Raw genomic sequence first — 20497 nt, 5'->3', positions numbered from 1 at the left:
CTGAGACTCCAATCTCTTCTCAATCCACGCAGTGCCTGTCGAAGAGGCGGGGTGTATTGGCACATACTTGGGAGCCCTGCTGGTATTGCTTTAGATTTCCAGCATAGCTACCGGACTTCTTACAATTTCAGCCTTCTCTGGGGGCAAAGACTTTCCCCCTCAATTGTATAGGAGAAGCAGCAGATTCTAGAAAAGTAGTACGGTTTGGTTGAGTAGATAAGAAAATGGGCTTGGCAAAAAATCTGAAAACATTTAGAGATAAAGACACGTGTGCTCCAATGTTCATTGCAGCTTTGTTTACGGTGGCCAAGACATGGAAACAACCAAAATGTCCTTCGATAGATGAATGGATAAAGAAGTTGTGGTATATATACACAATGGAATACTATTCGGCTGTAAGAAAAGATGATATAGGAACATTTGTGACAACATGGATGGATCTTGAGAGAGTAATGCTGAGCAAAACAAGTCAGACAGAAAAAGCAGAGAACCATGTGATTTCACTGATATGTGGTATATAAACCAAAAACAACAAAAGAACAAGACAAACAAATGAGAAACAGAAACTCATAGACACAGACAATAGTTTAGTGGTTGCCAGAGGGTAAGGGGGGCGGGGGGTGGGGGGTGGGAGATGAGGGTAAGGGGGATCGAATATATGGTGATGGAAGGAGAACTGACTCTGGGTGATGAACACACAATGGGATTTATAGATGATGTAATACAGAATTGTACACCTGAAATCTATGTAATTTTACTAACAATTGTCACCCCAATAAATTTAATAAAAAAAAAAAAAAAGAAAATGGGCTTGGGAGCCAGACTGCTTGAGTTAAACTCCTGGTGCTCAGCTGCTTGCTAGCTGAGTGCCCTGTGACAAATCGTGTAATTTCTCCACCTGCACTTTCCCCATTGATAAAATGGGGATGACGACAGTACCTACTTTTGGTTTGGTTCTTGTGAGGGTTAAATGAATTACTGGGAGTAAAGCCCTGAAAATGCTGCCTGGGCCATAGAAACACTGCATAATTTCATAGGAATAATTTTATAGTAGCTATGCAGAATAGTGTTCCACTTTACCTTTTGACATGAATTCACATACAGAATGAAGCAGGAATAGTAACACTGGCTCTTAGATGCCGGTCTTAGCTCCCTCCTTTACAAATCTTATTTGAGAGTCCTTAGAAAAAGTTTTGGTATTTGAGCTTTCATTTTCACATTTCAAATTCAGTCACCAAAAATCGTACCGTTAGTCTCCCACGTGGGTTTTTAGGCAGATTAAAAAAAAATAAATCTCAAATCATTAGCAACTGTATGATCAGATACTTAAGTAGATGGTAATTTTCAAGTTATAACTATCATCTTTACTTTTTCATGACATTCTTACTCATTTCCTGGTGTATCAACTCATCAGAAAAGGGGAACACTGGGGAGATGAATATATAGGACTTCTGGAATGAACTCAGGATGTTCATTTGTCTTTTCAGGTGAAACGGGCAGAATGGATAGTTTCTTATTTTCATTGACAACGTTGAAGATCACATATTCTCTTGCTTTATACTAATGGCAGACTGTGAATACAAGAGCCCTCAAGGCCCACAAATAAATACAGAAAGGGGAAGTGATTTAGCAATGCAATAAGCAGGGGAACAGAGGCAGGATACAGGAAGGAAAAAGCAAGATAGCGCCCGAGGGGATTGCGAGAGAGAAGGTGGTGACAAGGCCGTGCTCACTGCACGGACTGATAAGACCTGCCCGATGAAAAGATGAGAATGAGAAAGTGAGTGAGCAGAATTCTCCCATTTGACCTGTAAATTGAGCTCTGTGGGATTGAACCCAGAAAAGGTAAAGGAGACACATACCAAACCCTTCCTATGTACAGTAGCTTTGCTCCCATAGTGGTAAAGTTGCCTTTTTAAAAACTTACGGAAGGACAGAAAATTATGGTCAAATAATTAGTAAAAGAAAATCAGTAAAAAGAAATAAAAGTAAATCTCATGTGCCAACATAAAAAGATTGGGTATTTACAAGTATCTCAAATGTAAGTGCAATAACAAAGTCATCACTTCAAAAACTTCTTCGAAGAGCAGTTCATTTGTTAATATATTCATGTATCATCTTAATGTATTGGAATTTGTCTATGTGATGAATAGAATTCTTTAGTTTTGTAATATCAAGGAAGATTTTCATATTTATAATTAGTATTTGCTCTAGAAATTACATTTGCTATATTGATAAGAAAATTATATTTTAGATTGCTGCTAAAATTTAGTAATAAGTATTGTTTTTAAATTGTAAGGGATAGTCATTGGTTTGGAGAATGTCTGTTTGGAGTACTTCCTGGCAAGTACTCTCTCCACCAACCTTCTTACATCCAAGTATTGGCTTAAATGTCCTTGACTTGCCAATTTAAATTGTATGACTGTCTCTGTTCTTTTTCTTTATAGTTCTTAACATAATTTTTAATCGTCATACATATATATGTGTGTTTTAAATATCTACTTCACTCACCACATAGCAGGCTCCATGGGGATGGGATTTATATGCATATAACCCGCCATTGTAGAATGGATGGCATGTATTTGGCTTCAATAAATATATGTAGACCAATTAAATTTCTCTAGATCATCCAGATTTGGTGCAAAGTCAGACACATATTATTTTGTTATGAAAATGAGGGCAGGGATATTTTGTCTAACATTCAGATGCAAAAGTAGTACTAATTTTATGGCAAGTTCTACATAAAAATCTGTTTACACTTTCTGAATTGACAGTGTTTAGCACCGGTTTATCCCAAACTGGAAGGAATTGATGCCTACAGATATGTGGCATTGTGTTGTTTACTTTTCCTTTTCACTGATAATTAAAGTATACTTATTTTTGGAAAATATACTCAAATTTTCCATTTCTTTCCTAACATTTGTTTCTATGGCTATGATGAAAAGCTTTCATTCAGGGTCTGCTTTATTCCTGCCTTTTTTGGCTCTTTGTGAACCTGAGCCATAGATGATGTCATGAAGCCCGACACCCCTCGTGGGGAAAGCTTTGAACTCCTGGGTTTAAAAGTCCAGCTTCGGACTGCTGACACTGCTTTGTCCAGATGCAGTTCCGAGGAACTGGTGTAAGTTATACCATTGTAGTTAGCAGCGCCAGTATTTTCTCCAGGTACGGGCCTCTAGAAGCCCTGCTAAACCTGTTAAATTCTTTATAAAATGTTTATGATTTGATCCTATATACCTATCCTATATTTTTAAAAAATTGGTAGATAATCAGGACAGTTAGTATGATATTCATAATGTAAACAAATAGGTGTAAGTGCTTTTCATTTGTTTCCAAAATCATTGATTTAGGTATGAGAAATAACAGTGTCTTAAAATCATGGCAGAGTTACCCAGCACCCCTTTCTGTCTCAAATGGTCTTAAAACTGGAAGGGAGATCCTTTGTGCCATGGTTGAGTCACCAGTTATAATCAGAGGAAAGTATTGCCTTGATCCCTTAGGAGATGAGAGTGTGCATGAAAGAGGTACACACTCAGATGTGTGAACTGTGGGTTGAAGATAAGATAGAATGGTGGGTGTGCTCATGTGTGGTTCATGAGTGAACCAGTCAGAAGGTGAGTGATGGGAGCCGTTTAAACCATTCGGCTATTTTCTTAGTTCACTTATGTGCAAATCTTACAGAAATAGGTAACAAACAGGTGGGTGTCAGTGTCTGGTAAATGTATTTTTTTAAATATAATGTTGTTATTTTACTTTGTGTTTAACTAATGAGGGAAATTCTTGCATTTTTTTTGCCTTAGCACTTTTATATCAAATCATACAGTTACTTACTGCAGGTTAGAATAAGAAAAAATTCACAACACTTTGCCTATTATTATATTCATTAGAAGGATATGAATGACAGGTGTACTTTAAATAATTAATCTCATGCTACAGAAATAACCTGAAAAAGTTAGACAGCTTTTTAAAATTCAAATTTTAAGGTGTATAGCCTAATGCATAACAATGGTAGAAATCTTCAAAGATAAAGTTCTTATCAAAATCTATTACGAAGCTATTTTAACACAAAACACATCTGTGTTCATTTATTCACCAACTTTTTGATGTAGTGACAAGTCTTTTCTTTACTAAATCAAATCTTTGGTTTGGCGTTTTGTGTTGTTTTTCTTGCAAACCATACTCACACTGAATTGTCTGTGATTTGCATTTTGAAAGACATTTTGTTGAAGATATAGTGTTGCTCTGAGTTCTAGAACCTTCTAGATTATTTATACCCTGTGCCCCTGACTTTTCTGGTTGTCTTGACTACCCCTAATTTGACAACAATTTCTTTCTAGGGAATTGCCGTCATTAAGTCTCTCATAGAAATAACATCATTTTCATGGAAATAATAATTCTCTTACCAGTAAATTTACCAGTGTTTGAAATATTAAAATAAATGTAACTATAATAAGTACAACTAGCATAAATAGGATTAGGGACAAACTCTGACTCTTAGCAAGCTACAACAACATACCTAATGGCAGCAGAAGTGCTGGAGCTTACTTTTAAACCATTTTTAAGTGTGAGGGTGATTCAATCAGATTTGCTTTTACAAGAGATGACTGACTTCAGTCTTGACGGAGTGCAGCTGGGTCATATTCCCAGCCTCAGGTAGGAACTCAACACAGGCTCAATGTTTAATGGACAGAGGAAGGAAGGAATCATTTCAACGTGGATTGGTTATTGCCTTTCAGAAATACACCTTTACTCAGGAAGAGCAAGTGCCGGGTTTAATGACAGATGAGTATTTGTCAGGTGAATTTCCAAGTAACACCTGCTCCGTGTGGCCTACGTCTTGGTCTTACCAATACATCGTTGCTTTGGGACTACCTACTGGGTGCGCCAAGAGACAGTACGCTGGGCTTTCTGTGCGCAAGGATCGTGCAACCTGTATTTGCCACGCTAATAACCTACATAACGGAGACACTCATGGTGCCTGGGGTTGGAGACTGTGAATCACTGAGGCAAAGCCTGATGCGAGGCCACATTCCATAGCAGGATCAATTAGTTAAATAGCTACCAGCTGAGAGTGTTCAGGGTACCGTGGCTGTCAGTCAGAATGCTTTACTCAGTAAGTCGAGAGTGCTGGTGGCTGGCCCAGTCAGCACTGCCATTCAAGTGGAAGAAGTCAGTTAAGAGAGTACATCATCATTGTTGAGCGATACCCCTTAAGCACTAAAAACCTAGAGACAAAAGCACTGATTAAAATACTGTGAAAAGTGCCATAGCAGAGAGGTGTAGAAGATGCAGAAACAGTAAGTAAGCAATAGAACTGTGTGTTTAGGAAGGATCAAGTGGGGGAAACCTTTGCTTTGTGCCAGCTACTGTGGAAAATAGTGAATGAGATCTCAATTTACTCCATTGGTGATATTGTCCCTGATTTCAAGACATAAAATAATATTTTTTTTTAAAGAGTTTTTCTTGTTTTAGAGTGGTCTTACCAATTAATTAGCATAATTGAGGTTTTGCTTGAATTTACAAGGCAATATGAACATCAGTAAATTATTATTAGCAGATGGAACCACAACAAAAACTGTTTCCTATAAACCATCTTGAAATATTTTCCAACTGTATTCCCACCAAGATTTTCACTAGCTCTCTCCCATAGGTTCCAGACGTGTGTCCCTGAGAGAGACCATCACCCAATACATACTCAATTAAAATAGCCATCCATAAATTGCTTCTTAATAAAAACTTTAAGGCACAACCTTAAGATGTATGGCTAGTGGTGCAGTAAGAGAATATTGTAAGAAAACAAAATATTGTAAGAATTATAATATTGTAAAAATATTATAAGAGAACACAACAGCTTACTTTTGCTTTTGAAGTCTGTGCATCCTTTCCTGGCTACCAGAATCAAAGAGGGTCTGAGATTTGAGTAGGTAGTTTTTTCCGTTTGTTTTTGGTAAAGAACTTGTATTTATATTCTATTAATTATCACAACATATATTCACATATTTATCCATGGAGAAAAATACAGTTTTCCAGAATAGCTTGATAATCTTTTCTTTCGTTGCCCTAAGACTACTTAAGGCAAGAGAAAAATAATACAGAGTGAATATTAGAGAGTTTTGGTGCTGAATACAAATAGGGAGTAAAAACAGAGAAATGAAAAAATGACATTGATTAGACGCAGGACATTTCAGAAAATGTAGTCCCTAAAAATGAATTTTTGAATAAATGGGAAATGATGAGAAAAACTGTGGTACAAACCATGTCCTGTATTTGGAATAATTACCTCAGGAAAATTCATATTCAAATTCTGGGGTTTAAGATCCCTTTTTTAAATGTGGCAACTTTAATTCATTTTTGGTCTAAATTTCTAATTGACCATAGATTATAGTAATGCAGAAATGGAAAGTGACATTTAAAAATCCTGAGATTTTAGGTGAAGGGATTAAGAAATACAAATTGGTAGTTACAAAATAAGTATGGGGATGTAAAGTACAGCATAGAAAATATAGTCAATAAAATGGAAATAACTATGTGTAGTGCCAGGTGGGTACTAGACTAGTTAGGGGGTCACTTTTTAAATAATTTAAATGTCTAACCACAATGCTGTATATCTGAAATTAATATAAAATAATATTGAATGTCAACTGTAATTGAAAAATTTAAAAAGGGGTAAAAAGCTAAAGGGGAATTAAGAGGTTCAAATTTCCAGGTGTAAAACAAATAAGTCACGGGGATGTCATGTACAGCATGGGGAATATAGGCAATAATATTGTGATAGCGTGGGACAGCGTCAGATGGTTGCTGGACTTGTTATGGTGATTATTTCTTTAGGTATATAAAAGTTGAACAATTATGATGTATACCTGAAACTAATGTAATATTATATGTTAGATATATTTAAATTAAATAAAAATCTTTTAAAAGTCCTGAGATTTTACTGCATAATTCTTGTTAATAGGACTTGAGTTCATGCCTAATTGCATTTATGATCAATGCTCAAGTAGAGGTTGTTTTTTTAGTAAAAAAATTTATGCCTAATTAAGCTTTATATAGGGGCAAATACCCGGAATTTAAACTTTGCTATCATTTTTGTTTTTAAGGTAGCTTTTATGTGATCTAATTAAAAATCAAATGTTATTTTGAAAGCTTGAAGATAAGCTATTTAATTTAAAGATGTGCTATTTAATTTATCCTGTTTTTTCTTTCATGGCAGATTAAATACAAAGAAAAATTTGATAATGAAATGAAGGATAAGAAACATCATTACAATCCCCTTGAAAGTGTGTCTTTTAAGCAAAATCAGCTTGCCACAGAGCTGGCGAGTAATGTAAGTTACTTTGTGTCTCATGACTGGTAATTCATAGAAAATTATTTTCACTATCTTTTGATTCTTGTTTACTCAGAATTGGCTGTGTTGTAATTATTGATACTTAAACAAAATCACATAATTACGGAGCAATTTTACTTGAAAACATTAAAGCATATTTTCCTGAAACTTTTTTGAGAAAAATGTATTATTGTAATTTACTATTAATGGTTACTGATTACTAATTAGTTGATAAGTAGGAATAGTATTGCTAATACAATTATTATATCTGATCAAGAGTAGAAATATATTACAGTTGTATAGAAAATAGTGTGTAGTTATCATAATTAGTGGTCATGTAATTATGCCCACAAAATGGGGCTTATTGTAAAGTGCTGCCTGGTATATTATAGTTTATCATAAAGAAATTTTCAGAAATTGTATCTGTAATGGCTTATAATTTCTTTTTTATCCATTGTGTAAATACTGTGAACTCCTTCACAAGATTTGTTTTCATTTCGTATTTTTAAAAATAATCAAGTTTTAATTTACAGGAAAACTTGCCCTAAATTTTTATTAAAATTAGTCAGAGTGAAAAACAGAAACATGGAGAAAAACTAATCACTCTGCTATAGTTACAGGATGTATATACCACCTTTTCAAGTATTAATTATTGTTGAATTGTTGCTTTGTTAGATCATTTAAACCTTTCAACTTCTGTCATATCCCTCAGATGTAGTATATCTCACTTTCACTAGTGTTTATGGAAAGTATTGTTTTATTTGTGTTCGTTAACCAACTTTTGTTTGTTACAAGCAACTGAAATGGGTGTTTCTGTCTTTTAGGACCACTGGAATATCAAACTGATTTCTTCCCTCCCTTCCTCCCTCCTTTTTTTTTTTCCTTTTTCTTCCTTTCTCTCTTTCTTTCTTTCTTTCTTTCTTTCTTTCTTTCTTTCTTTCTTTCTTTCTTTCTTTCTTTCTTTCTTTCTTTCTTTCTCTCTTTCTGTGTGGGTAAAAATGTAAAGCATATAGAGTTAGAATATATTAGATTGGTGTAAAAGTAATTGCTGTTTAAAAGGTTAAAAATAATTGCAAAAACTGCAATTACTTTTGCACCAACCTAATATTTAAAGGAAACGAGCATAATGCCTGCTCCCTTTCTTAATATTATACCTTCATCTTTCTGTGTCTCAATTTCCTCATCTGTAAAATGGAGATTCTTAAAATAATTACCTACTGGGGTTGTGGAGATTAAATACACTACATATAACATGTTTAGAAAAGTGTTTGGCATACAGTAAGTGCTCAATATATTTTGTATTATTAATATTTTATTATGATTCCTGACATTATTGTAGTTTCAAAGCAGTTAGTTAAAAAAAAAAAAGGGTGTATATGGCAATAACATGGAAAATACTTAAAAGCCCTACAATTGCCCCAAGGCATAATTGAAATACGGTAGTAATTTCTAAAGAATAAAGTTACTATTCCCTTTAGGTTTTGAAAGCAGAATTTCTGTTAAAATTACTTGATTCTGTTAACATCACCCTTTTTGAATATATAAACAATAAAAGTAATTAATTAAAATATTCTCAGGTCTCCAGCAATAACTTTTTTTACTCATTTAGTAGTAAATGAGCACCATCTAGTGGCTACTTGCAAATTCATCTGTCAATTTTCCACTAGCTAGTTCTTGAGGATGTGTTAAACGTGGTAATGGCAATAATGCAGAAGCATAGTATTTTCTTCTAGATGGTATTTTGTCCCATGTTATTTTCATAGGTGAAGTACAAGAAAGACATTGAAAATATGCATGATCCAGTTTCAGATCTCCCGACCTTGTTTTTTGACCATGCTTTGAAAGTCAGCAAAATGCTCAGTGGAGTAAGTAGGTTGTTTGATGGCAGCTGTAGATGTCCCTGGGCTCCCTGGAGCCAGAATGCCTGTAGCGCTCACGAGCGAGCTGAGCGCACCTGCTTCCTTAGGCGTGCCTGGGCGTCGCTGCTCCTGGAATAACTACCTCACTGAAAAGTAGTGATCGGCTGGCTTCCGTCCCACCAAAGCTGTTGCTTTGCAAAGGGTTGGGTTTTGTTTGTTTGTGTTTGTTTTTTGCTAGTTCTTTAGTATCTCTTGAACGCAAACTTTCCTGTTGAACACCTACGCTTCAAAGTGTTTGGGCGAGTATTCTTTCTGCCTTTCTTCCCCTTTCTTCATCTGTATTCGACTGAAGCCCCTTGAAGGTCAGGCTCTTAAGTCAGACATATTTTATTTTCTGCAGGCCAGAGAAGAGTGTGTGGGTCTTAATAGGTTTCAGTAACGTAAAAAATTGTATTTTCTCTGAAAATAAATCCTAAAGGCTTTTATGTTGACACAGTACATTTAGTCTTGTGAAGTTTCCCATGTTTTCTTTGATGCAACCAGGAGAGGAGGTTGATTTCTTCATGTCCTGATGAAAATACCTGGGTACGCTTGCCAAGTGGTCATTTCGTCAGAACTCACCTCCTGAAACCTGTTTCAAACACTTAGTGATGTCACTGACTCTCACCTGGCTCACCTGTGCCTCCATTTCTTACATCTCAGAATGTTCCATGGTGATGACGAACTCTTAATTTGACCTTAAGTTATTTCTATGACTATTTTAATTACTCACTCACTCACTCACTCACTCACTCACTCAAAACTATCCAAATTTATTGAATATCTGCTTTGGGCCAGGTCCAGATCAGATGGAAAATTGTGCTGGGCAAGGAATGTGGAAAAGTGAAAAGAGTTGTCTTCAGGAGCTGTGCCTACAGTCATGGATTTAAAAACCTGTAGTCAAAACCTGGTTCCCAATGAAATAATGAGATGCAGCTTCAGTTCAGCTTTAAAAATGTCTATGCTTGGCTTTGAGGTATTGAAACTTCTGTTCATTATGCTATAATCTTCCTTTCTCCACCACCACCACTGCTGTCATCCTTCAGGCATGCATTGTGCATGTAAATAATTCATACTCGCAGATATTTTTAAATTAATTAAATTATTTATCTCTTTTTATCACTGGTCCTTGGAGGAAAAGCAGCCCGTCATACTGTCCAGTCTGTTCAGCAGAGAATGAAAGTTAGAGAACTGTCAGGCCTAGAATTAGACTCAGTCCCAGGACACTTAATTCATGCTGTCCCCCTGTTCCAGTGCTCATGTTTCAGTTTCACGTTTTCCTCCATGACTCATAGGTATGCTTCTAAAATCAGTATGTGTCCATTCTTTGAGCTGCTTTCTTCAAGTTCAGTCTTTGGCATCTATTCTGATCTTTGTGCTGGCATCTTGCCCTTGATTATTCCTCATCCATACTTGGTTTAAATTTCCTTAGGACACAAGGATTCATATGTAAATAAGCCAGTAAAAATATCATGGGGGTAGTTTAAAATTTGGTAGCTGGAAGAATGCATGACACTCATAGGCAATATTTCTTTTCAACAATATTGACCTTTGGTTTATAATGGTGGCAAAAAGAATCATAGTTTAATATAAATTGTTTCTAGCATGTCTTCAACAGAGAAAACCCAGCAAAATCTCATATATTACGTTTATTTCATGAACCATTTATAAAGTTTAAATCTTTGTTTAGATGGTGCTTTTGCCTAGATTAGACTTTTTTGCACCGTTGAAAAATTGTGATTTAATGATTCCTTCATGGGAGAGAAAGTTTAAGACTCTATGAATGTGTTACTCTGAAGTACCTATTTATTGAAGTTGTATGATAACACATTGGTTCAAATTGATTGTACATTAGAATTGCATTCTTTTAATTTTTAATGTAAAGAGAATTGGAATTTTGTTGATTTATGAAGGCAACTTAATTTTATTAAAAGTTGACTAAGAGAATGCTTAATAAAAAGACATTCTGCCCAAATTACTTGCCCATTTGTTATAAATGGCTGTTTTTAAAAACCTCTAAATACCTTTGGTATAAATCATAATTTTTTAATTTTAACACTAATGAAATTAGTGCATATGAGTTCGTGCAGCCATACTAATTAAATTTTTGAGGGAACATTTTCTCCTGGAAAACAGAGCTCTAGTAGCTTTCAGTTTCTTTTATAACTTTGCATAAATTAAAAATATATGGATTGTGTTACTGTCAGAAACTCCCACTAGGAGGCAACAGAGACTTATATAAGGAACAGCAAGTATTAAAAATTCTTTTGCAGTTCTTCAAGTAGGTTTTCTTTATTATTATTTTTTTAAAAATAGGAGTTTCTGCTATTCTCTGTAACTAAAATAGATCATTGCCTTGGGGACAGTACTCACTGACTTTTCCTCAGTACATATCCATTATTCCAGACATAATATCCTAGGCTTTATTAGTTATAGATTTTAACTCATTCCGGAATATGTTTGAGCTTGTAACATTCAACTTATGATTATTTTATAAACATATGTTATAAAATAACTTCTCATCAAATTACAAAGTCGCTAAGCATATTGAGATTATTTTTTATTTTACTTTATTTTAATTAGCAGAGGAGTCAAGATTGAGAACTTGTTCTCTTCAGTCAAGCTGTGCTATGTGAAATTTTCAAGAGCATCCTGGGGCTTTTTGTCCCTCACTTTATTCTCGTTAGAGTTTTGGAGGACACATCTTGGTGCCCTCGTCGCCTGAAAGCGCCTCTGCAACCAGAGGTGTGTCCCTCTGGAACAGCAGTTGTCATGTGCATCCTTCCATCTCTCCTACCCTGGCACTGGGCCTTCCTGTTTCACTCCCAGATAGCTGGATCACCTGCTAACACCCAATGTCAAATTTTGTTATGGCAGGACTTTTCCGCTCTCTTTCAAATGCCGCTTACCTCTGCTTCTACTTTACACAAAATTGCCATTTTCACTGAAATCCTCCTTGCCTAACGAGCAACCAACTTTAGTTTAAGCCTCTGCAGGCTTGAGTCGTTGAGAATTACCACTTACCTCTAAAAATCTTTCCCAAATAGGGCAAAGTAAGTAAGTGTCCAAACTCCAATGATAGGAATTATGAAGTAATTTTCATCTTACTGCTGCCTGTTGTACTTAGAGTGGTACAGTTGCCAAATTTGGCGTCCTTGTCTATTCTGGTCTCTTCCAAATTTACCTTTCTGTCTGTATGTTTACATAGTAGTCTTAATTTAATAATTTCTTTACCTTAAAAATTCAACCATCTGTACCCAGATTCCTCTTATAGGCAGGCATCTCCTACCTTCTCCTTTTAGGAAAATCAGTTGAATTATTCCTCACTCTCTCATTTTCCTTATGACCACCAATCTTCCTCATGGCTGAGCCCTTGTATACAACTTTCTTTCTCTCTGCCTCTAGCTTTCCTTTCCTCTGTTCTTTCCTCTCTTGTAGACACTATTACACACTTTCCTGTTCCAGGATAAGGGCAGGACAGATTGCCTCTATCTTGCCCACCTTGCCGGCTCACTCTAGTCCTGTCACTGGCTTTTCCATTGCCACTCCCCAGTGCTGTGACTGTCTTTCACCTTGTCTTTACAGCTAATTGTCGTCTGCTTCTCTTGACTGTTTCATATGCTATTCACAATGACTACCTAGAACCGGTCCCTCTTACGCTGTCACTTTATCTCAGTGTCAGAAGCCCACACAATCAGCTGACTGCGGATGGGGACTGGATAGCCGCTTTGCAGCTCTGTTGGCTTGTGGTTTTTCGGTTTGCGTACCTAAGTCCTTCGTACTCTAATCAGCCTCTTTTATTCTGAATTGATTTTCATGTTCTCTGTTTTAGCGAGAGTATAGAAAGCTTTTTGAGGAAAACAAAGGACTGTATCATTTTGATGCGGACTCTGTGGAACACCAGCATCACAAAGACACGTCCATGCTCCAGAGTCAGGTAGGCGCTCTCCCTGCCGTGCACCTTGACTGAGGATGTGTAGCTGCTAAAAGGGACTCATCTGCACCTGAGAAAGGGACCATTGCTCCGCCAAATCTCAAACTGTACCCTCTCCGTGTTTATTGATGTGGGGAAGTTTGAACCATGTTTCAATGTAAAGACGTTTTATAACATAAAGAACTTCACACAATTTAAAACTTATGCATGAATCAGATGATCAAATCTCATGGTGATTTCAATTTTTATAATGTACTGATTTGTGTACTTTTATAGTGTACATTTTGAGCTGCCGAACTGATTTTCCAGGCTGAAAGTTGATCAAATTCTCAGTTCAATTATAAGTGATATTAAAACAGGAAAACTGTCTTACCAGTGTATGCTACATTAATGTTTCTGTGAACTTCTATTTACTCCCTGAAAGAAATTAAAAAAAAAACTTCTTCCTTGCACATTTTAAAGTTGATATCTATATATTTTTTATTCTGAGTTTCAGTAGTTGCAAAAGATGTCATTCCAGCATCTATTAAGTTAAATTTTATATCATTCTTTTATGTATGTATGTATGTATGTATGTATGTATGTATTTATTTATATTGGGGAATGTTGGAGAACAGTGTGTTTCTCAAGGGCCCATCAGCTCCAAGTCATTGCCCTTCAATCTAGTTGGGGAGGGCGCAGCTCACTGGCCCATGTGGGAATCGAACTGGCGACCCTTTTGTTCAGAGCTTGCCCTCCAACCAACTGAGCCATCCGGCTGCCCCGATATCATTCTTTTAAATGTATCCTGTGGAACATAATTTCCATAATGATTTAATACCCATCCTCATTTATTTAAAAAAATACACGAACCAGCTCTTCTTTGAGGTTTGGAAATGTACAGTTTTTTCTTTTTGCATTCTTTCTTTCATTTCATTTTTCCCACAAAATTTTATTCTAATACATTATGTTTTTAATACTTCACACATTTTCATTGGTCATTCTATCATACTTCTCTGAAACAAAAATATGCCTATAAATAGGAATTTAAAAATTTGATATATTTTCTGCCACCATAAAATTCTAAGTATTGAAAATTTCCTTTTGGATTTAATTATCATTATTGTATATAACTTAAGAAACAATTTCATAATTATTAAACATAAAAACTTTAATAAAAATACATTTCTGAATGAAATGAATCATGATCAAAACTTTTCTATGAATTTAATTTGAAAAGGTATAGTGCTAAAAAAGACAATCACTCTGATAGCTTCCATATAAGTTTAGTTTTTGTTATTAGTGTATGAAAAATATCGATCATTTTATGAACTGAAATAAGGTAAGGATTGGTTGTAATTGGAATAAATAATTCATGGTGTGATATTAAATAATGCAAGTGAAACTGAAAGAAATTACATAAAAGTTCTGTGTGTATTCTACTCAAAGTTGATGAAAAAATTCAGCATTCGTAGAGAACATTGTCCTCTCTTTGACAGAAAGATAGAGAATCACAGCTGTGTTTTCCCTGTCATTCATGATTTACTGATAGACAGTCCAAGCTATCACAGGGCGCTCTCGCTCTCTCTCTCTCTCTCTCTCTCTCTCTCTCTCTCTCTCTCGCTCTCTCGCTCTTTCTCTCTCTCTCTCTATATATATACATATATGTATATATATGTGTGTGGATATATGTGGGTATGTATTTTATGTATAAATGTATGGGTGTGTGTGTATACTATGTATGTATGCAGATATAAACCCATATATATGATGTATATCTATATATCTCAGCTATTTAAATACTTGATACAAGTTCTAGAACTGCATCATTTAGTAGTTCTAAGTTATTTTTATTTCTTAAAAATTGTATATATATTCTATAACCTGTTTACTTTAGTTCCATGTCATTAACCACTGGGAACCAAGTGATCAACCTAAATGTGATTTTAGAAGATACTGTGTTTCCCCAAAAATAAGACCTAATTGGACCATCAGCTCTAAGGCGTCTTTTGGAGCAAAAATTAATGTAAGACCCGGTATTATATTATATTATATTATATTATATTATATTATATTATATTATATTATATTATATCCTGTCTTATATTATATAAGACCCGATCTTATATTATATAAAAATAAGACCGGGTCTTATATTAATTTTTGCTCCAAAAGATGCATTAGAGCTGATGGTCCGGCTAGGTCTTATTTTCGGGGAAAGACGGTAGGATGATTAATTTTGGACATATTTCCTTTATGTTACTTTATTTACATAAGGGCTTGTGAGCGTCATATGCTTTTTATACTGTTTTCAATAAAGGTTAAGTACAAAGAAGAATATGAGAAAAATAAGGGGAAATTGATGCTTGAATTTGTTGAGACACCATCGTATCAAGCTTCAAAGGAGGCTCAGAAGATGCAGAGTGAGGTGAGTCCCTCTGGTTTGTTATTAGCTGTTTAACACGTATTTGATGTTTTGTCATTTCAAGGAACCAGAAAGTGGTTCAGAATGTTTAGTGGGTTTAGAGGACCCTGCCTGGGAAGACCCAGGGAATCTGCATTCTCAACCCAGCCGCCTTGTCTGGGTCACTGGGATCCTCTGGCCCTTAGTTTTCCTCATTTGGCAAATATGGATATATCAGGCCAGGTGAGCTCTAATATCCCTCTCAGCTCTCATATTCTGTGATTTTAAAATTGACATTTTCAGGTTGTGTCCATGTAAAAACTGTGATGAGTAGAAAAAAAATGAATAGAAAATGAAGAACTGGTTGTTTTATTTACCTTTCTTTCAATGACAATAGAACTGACGTTTATTAAATACTCTGTGCTAAGTAATATACTAAGTGCTTTATGTTTGTCAGCTCATTTAATCCTCTTAAGGGAATGATGGTCGGTAGGCATTATTCCTAGATTAATAATGCATCCATTGAAATGAATTGTCTTACCTAAAATTAGGTATCTAGTAACTGCCAACCAAGGTTTTAGGACCTGGTCAAAATCATGAATGCTTTTCTTTTCTCTGTTAGCTTATTTAATTGATCCTCTACCACCCCCACCCCCCACGGTAAACAGTGACGTGAAAGTTTCAAAATATCAAGAGATGAGATCAGTTAAGAATTTTTTTCTACTTACCCACTTTATTCTCTATGTAAGATAATGCTAAGTCACAAATATTGCCCACACTGGTTTCACTCTGTCCCAGTAAGATCTCTTCTGAAGTTTTTTTTTTTTTTCCTACATTTTTGGGGGCAGATACCAGACACATAAGGTTTGTCTGCAGCCAACATCCCAATTCTTTGGGTACAACGAAGTTATCACTTCAAAGGGACAGAAATAACGGCGGTAATGTCAGCCGATTACAGTTTTAGTGCTTCACTCCAGGCATACTCAGTGGGCAAGACCTTTTCTATTCTCCAGTAACAACAGCAAAACAAGAGGAATGATAACTTCTGGACAGTAAAACTCTCATAGGAATTTTGTAAACATTATATGTGCTGTTTGTTGAGATGCTGTAATTTATCTTCTCAAGGAAACGGCACTTAGATATTTCTGTGTCTTGTTGGATTGTCTCAGTTAATTTCTTCTTCAAGAAAGAGAGGAGAAAATACTTATATTTTTATGTCTTATATCTTCTTAAGCCAATTAAACACCCCCAAACACACACACACACACACACACACACACACACACACGCCAAATAAATGTATACAAGTGGGCACTTTGGTCGTTATTGCTCAAGCAGTAGTTTGCCATATCCAGAAGTGTCTGGGCACTGATGGTAACCACTTTGAGCACCTCTGGTAATTGCAGAAGTCAAACGTGACTTGTATTCATCTTTGTTATTGGTATATATTGAGTATTACAATTTTAATGCAGTTGTTTTCCTTTCTTAAAATGTGTATACATTTTTTGGTGCCCTGTGTGTGTGTGTGTGTGTATAACTATGTATATATAAATATATATGTATATATAAATACATATATATGCGTGTGTGTGTGTATATATATATGCATATATATTTGCTTTTCAAAGAATTGGCAGAGTAGACTAAATTGTCTTCATTTACATGAAATGCTCAGTTTACTTTCCACTGGGGATGGACCCTCAAATGAGAAAAGGTTTCCCAAGTACAAATTCCACTGTACAGATGACAGGGACTTTAAAGGTGCCCTCAGCACTGAAAAAATGCTACACATTCTACGTAGCTAGTTTCCTTGTGCAGATTTTGCAGTCTGATAGCTAGCACTTGACTTTTACCATTGTTATGGCTCCAGAGAACAAGAGGAAAATTCAATGTTGACAACTGAAAAAAAAAATCATTCAGATGAACTAATTAACTGCTTTCGGTTGGCTGTTTCGACAACAGGTGTAAGTCAACTTTAAACTGTAGGTATGCATTTAGTATATGCTGTGGAATTCACTTACAGTGTGGCATGTGTGCACCTTTTGTTAATATTGGCTTTCAATTTTTGCTATTCTGATTTCTTATATTGTCACTAGCGGGAAATTGTCCTTTGCAGAGGCTGAGACGTTTTTCCCTTCATTTGCAGCCATTGGCTGTTCGATTTTTAGGCTTAGCAGTTATGTTTCTGCTCAGCAGGGCTTGAGGAAGAAGAAATCTTTTAATAGAAAATATCTTTGGACCAAATGTACACTATAAAGATTTATGCTATGTAATTTATTCTGTATAATTTAGCATACACATATATGCTAGAAAAATAAAATATCTAAACATCTTAGTTTGACAAATTTTGGTGGTGTGAAAAATGTCTTTAAATACGGGACCAATGAAGTAGATACAAAGCAAACCATCTGGCTTAGAGATGGTGTTTACTCCTTGGTAAACTTGACCATGAGCTTCTCAGCAAGGTAAAGGTAAGTACTGATGATCTCATGAAAGGCCACTCTTATTTTTGTTATATGCAATTCTGCTTCTTCACTTTCTTCTAATGCCAGATGTACATTTAATCAGTGTTTTCTAGAAATCTCTAAATATGGCTTTGAATAGTTCTTTGTCTTCTGTTTCACAAATAGAGCTCTCCTAACAAAAAACAGACTCAAAGTTTTTTTTCTAAGTTATATACTAGCCAGTTTTAGTCATAATCAACCTTTCTTAATGACTTACTTCAGTAAAATATTTTTTTTCAGAGGAGAAGGGCTTTTTGAAGTGAAATATCTGAAATAAGTAAACACATATATAGTTATATTTTACTTTTTTAAAGAGTCATATTTGGCCTGGAAATGCCTTAGATTCAGCCCTATAACTGTATTATCTCAGTTAGTTTTACCTAAGAGGATAACCTCTCAATATTGTTCTTTGGTGTGTCTGCAGTTCCTTTAATTCAGAATGTTTTCAATGCAACCTTTTAATTAGCTTTGTTAGCTTTAGTATTTACAGACCATCCATTGTGGCCTTTCCTCTGGCTATACCCAGACTATTTGTTAAATAGCCATATGTAACACAAATGTAGGTGGGGAGGCAGTCTGTTCTCTTATCCTCCCACATGGTTTGTAGAATTTCTTTATACAATCACTTATCTCTGTAATAAGTGTATAATGAACCTGGCAATAGCTTTTCATTTTGCATTAATAATAATCCCATGTAAAATTTGTTTTTATCATCTTTGTGATGCACTTTGAATAAAATATTTAGTTGGCAAAATCTGGGCTCTTGTTTGGCAAAAATTTCACATGGATGGACATTCTTGTTATTTAGAGAGACTGTCTTTGTAGTCATAAAGCATGGGTTTCCACTGATTTTCAAATGCATAGCTTAAATGGTAGAATTAAGAGAATCATAGCTGAACAGTGGCAGAGTGTCAAAAGGGTAGGTGGGGGTGTGGATGTAGGCCCTCCACAATCACTGTCAGTGTCTTTCATTGCTTGTTGTGAATTCTTACCTAAAGAACAATTTGTGAGATTCAAGATAAGAGTCTCCTCACAATGTGACTGGGTTCATATCAAACTCCAAAGATGGTAGAGAAATATTCTGAATGCCAAATCCTTCAAGGATAATCTTCCCCTTCAGCTTCCGTAACATTTTAGCAATGGTCTTTCCTGAATTCACAAAACACTGCCAGTGAGAGGGATGGTGAGGAAATGAACACTAATGTTATTTTGGTTTAAGTGGGCTTCCATGCTGTCAGATTTTCTTCCAGTGGATGGATCCACTCCCTTTTGAGTGAATCAGTCAGGTGATCCAATCAAATAGCCAACCTTATTGGTTCTCCTCCTCAGATTGGCTGATGTCGAACAGTAACAGTCTGTAAGATGTTAAACAGCCTCACTCACAATGCTTTCCCAGAGGGTGTGGTTCTTGATGATTCTGCTTTTGGTTGGTAGAATTCTAAAATTTATGGCAAAATTGGAGTTATTTTCCTGTTGATAAGAAGACTGAAGTGGTAGAATTATATAAGAAAAACATCAATTTTGTTTCAGGAGACTCTTGTTCTAACATCTTTTTAACAGTCACTAATATTTTCTAAATTTAAAATGCTCTGGTCTTGTTTAACAGAAAGTGTACAGAGAAGATTTTGAGAAGGAGATTAAAGGAAGGTCATCACTGGATTTAGACAAGACTCCAGAATTTTTACATGTAAAGTACATCACCAACCTTCTGAAGGAGGTATGATTCTGCTGTTTACCATTAAATACTGCAAAAGAAAACTGAAAACTACAGAAATAACCTTGGAAATATTTACTTAACAATTCTCTACTAACTCAGTGAGTTTTAGATATAAATCCATTACTCTTTCCCTCACTCTGACCTTTAGTAATAGAGTTTTTAATTTTCATATTAGAACCAGCTTTTTCTGTAACTTACCTGTAGCATTCTCATGACATTTGACACCAGAAATGAGGTACTCATGTGTGAAGGTCTGGATAAACGGTACACTATTTATAGGTAGTTTGTGTTCTAAGTAAGGAAAAAATGGTATATTTAGTATATAGAACACAGGAGCTCATGTCCATTTTTTAATTTTATCTCAGCAGGATTTTTCCCACAAACTTAGTGGTGCATTTGGCTCACAATTAGTGTATTAAATTTATTGAACATGGGGTTGGCCAGTTAGTTCAGTTGGTTAGAGCATGATGCTCGTAACACCAGGGTTGCTGGTTCGATCCCCGCATGGGCCGGTGTGAGCTGCGCCCTCCACAGCTAGATTGAAACAACTACTCGACTTGGAACTGATGGGTCCTGGAAAAATACACTTAAAATACAAAAAAGTTAAAAAAAAATTAAATGGACATTAAGGTCCTCAAATCTAACAATTGACAATACCATGTTCATAGTCCATCCCTTTAAAATTTTTGTCTTTTTTTTTTTTCTTTTAAATGACTGCAAAGTAATTAGGAGCTTTT

At 35.4% G+C, this 20497-nt stretch overlaps 1 protein-coding gene across 8 annotated transcripts in view; it reads left to right on the top strand.

Annotated features, from left to right (window-relative positions):
* NEBL (nebulette) overlaps nucleotides 1–20497 on the top strand; it is a 160798-nt gene that overhangs the window by 79603 nt on the left and 60698 nt on the right. For 7 of the 8 annotated variants that reach the window (XM_088789084.1, XM_088789082.1, XM_088789088.1 and 4 more), the window contains 5 exons: nucleotides 7211–7324; nucleotides 9088–9189; nucleotides 13055–13159; nucleotides 15456–15563; nucleotides 19650–19760. In XM_088789084.1, coding sequence (XP_088645210.1) covers nucleotides 7211–7324; nucleotides 9088–9189; nucleotides 13055–13159; nucleotides 15456–15563; nucleotides 19650–19760 — 540 coding nt within the window. The remainder of the gene's footprint in view (nucleotides 1–7210; nucleotides 7325–9087; nucleotides 9190–13054; nucleotides 13160–15455; nucleotides 15564–19649; nucleotides 19761–20497) is intronic. The other variant, XM_088789087.1, reaches the window with a different exon arrangement.

Source organism: Rhinolophus sinicus, chromosome 1, assembly GCF_057876585.1.
Source record: "Rhinolophus sinicus isolate RSI-liver-muscle chromosome 1, RSI-T2T, whole genome shotgun sequence".
In the NCBI taxonomy this organism is placed as follows: domain Eukaryota; kingdom Metazoa; phylum Chordata; class Mammalia; order Chiroptera; family Rhinolophidae; genus Rhinolophus; species Rhinolophus sinicus.
Note: the sequence above shows the minus strand (reverse complement) of the source record. Positions and strands in the feature narration are given on the sequence as shown.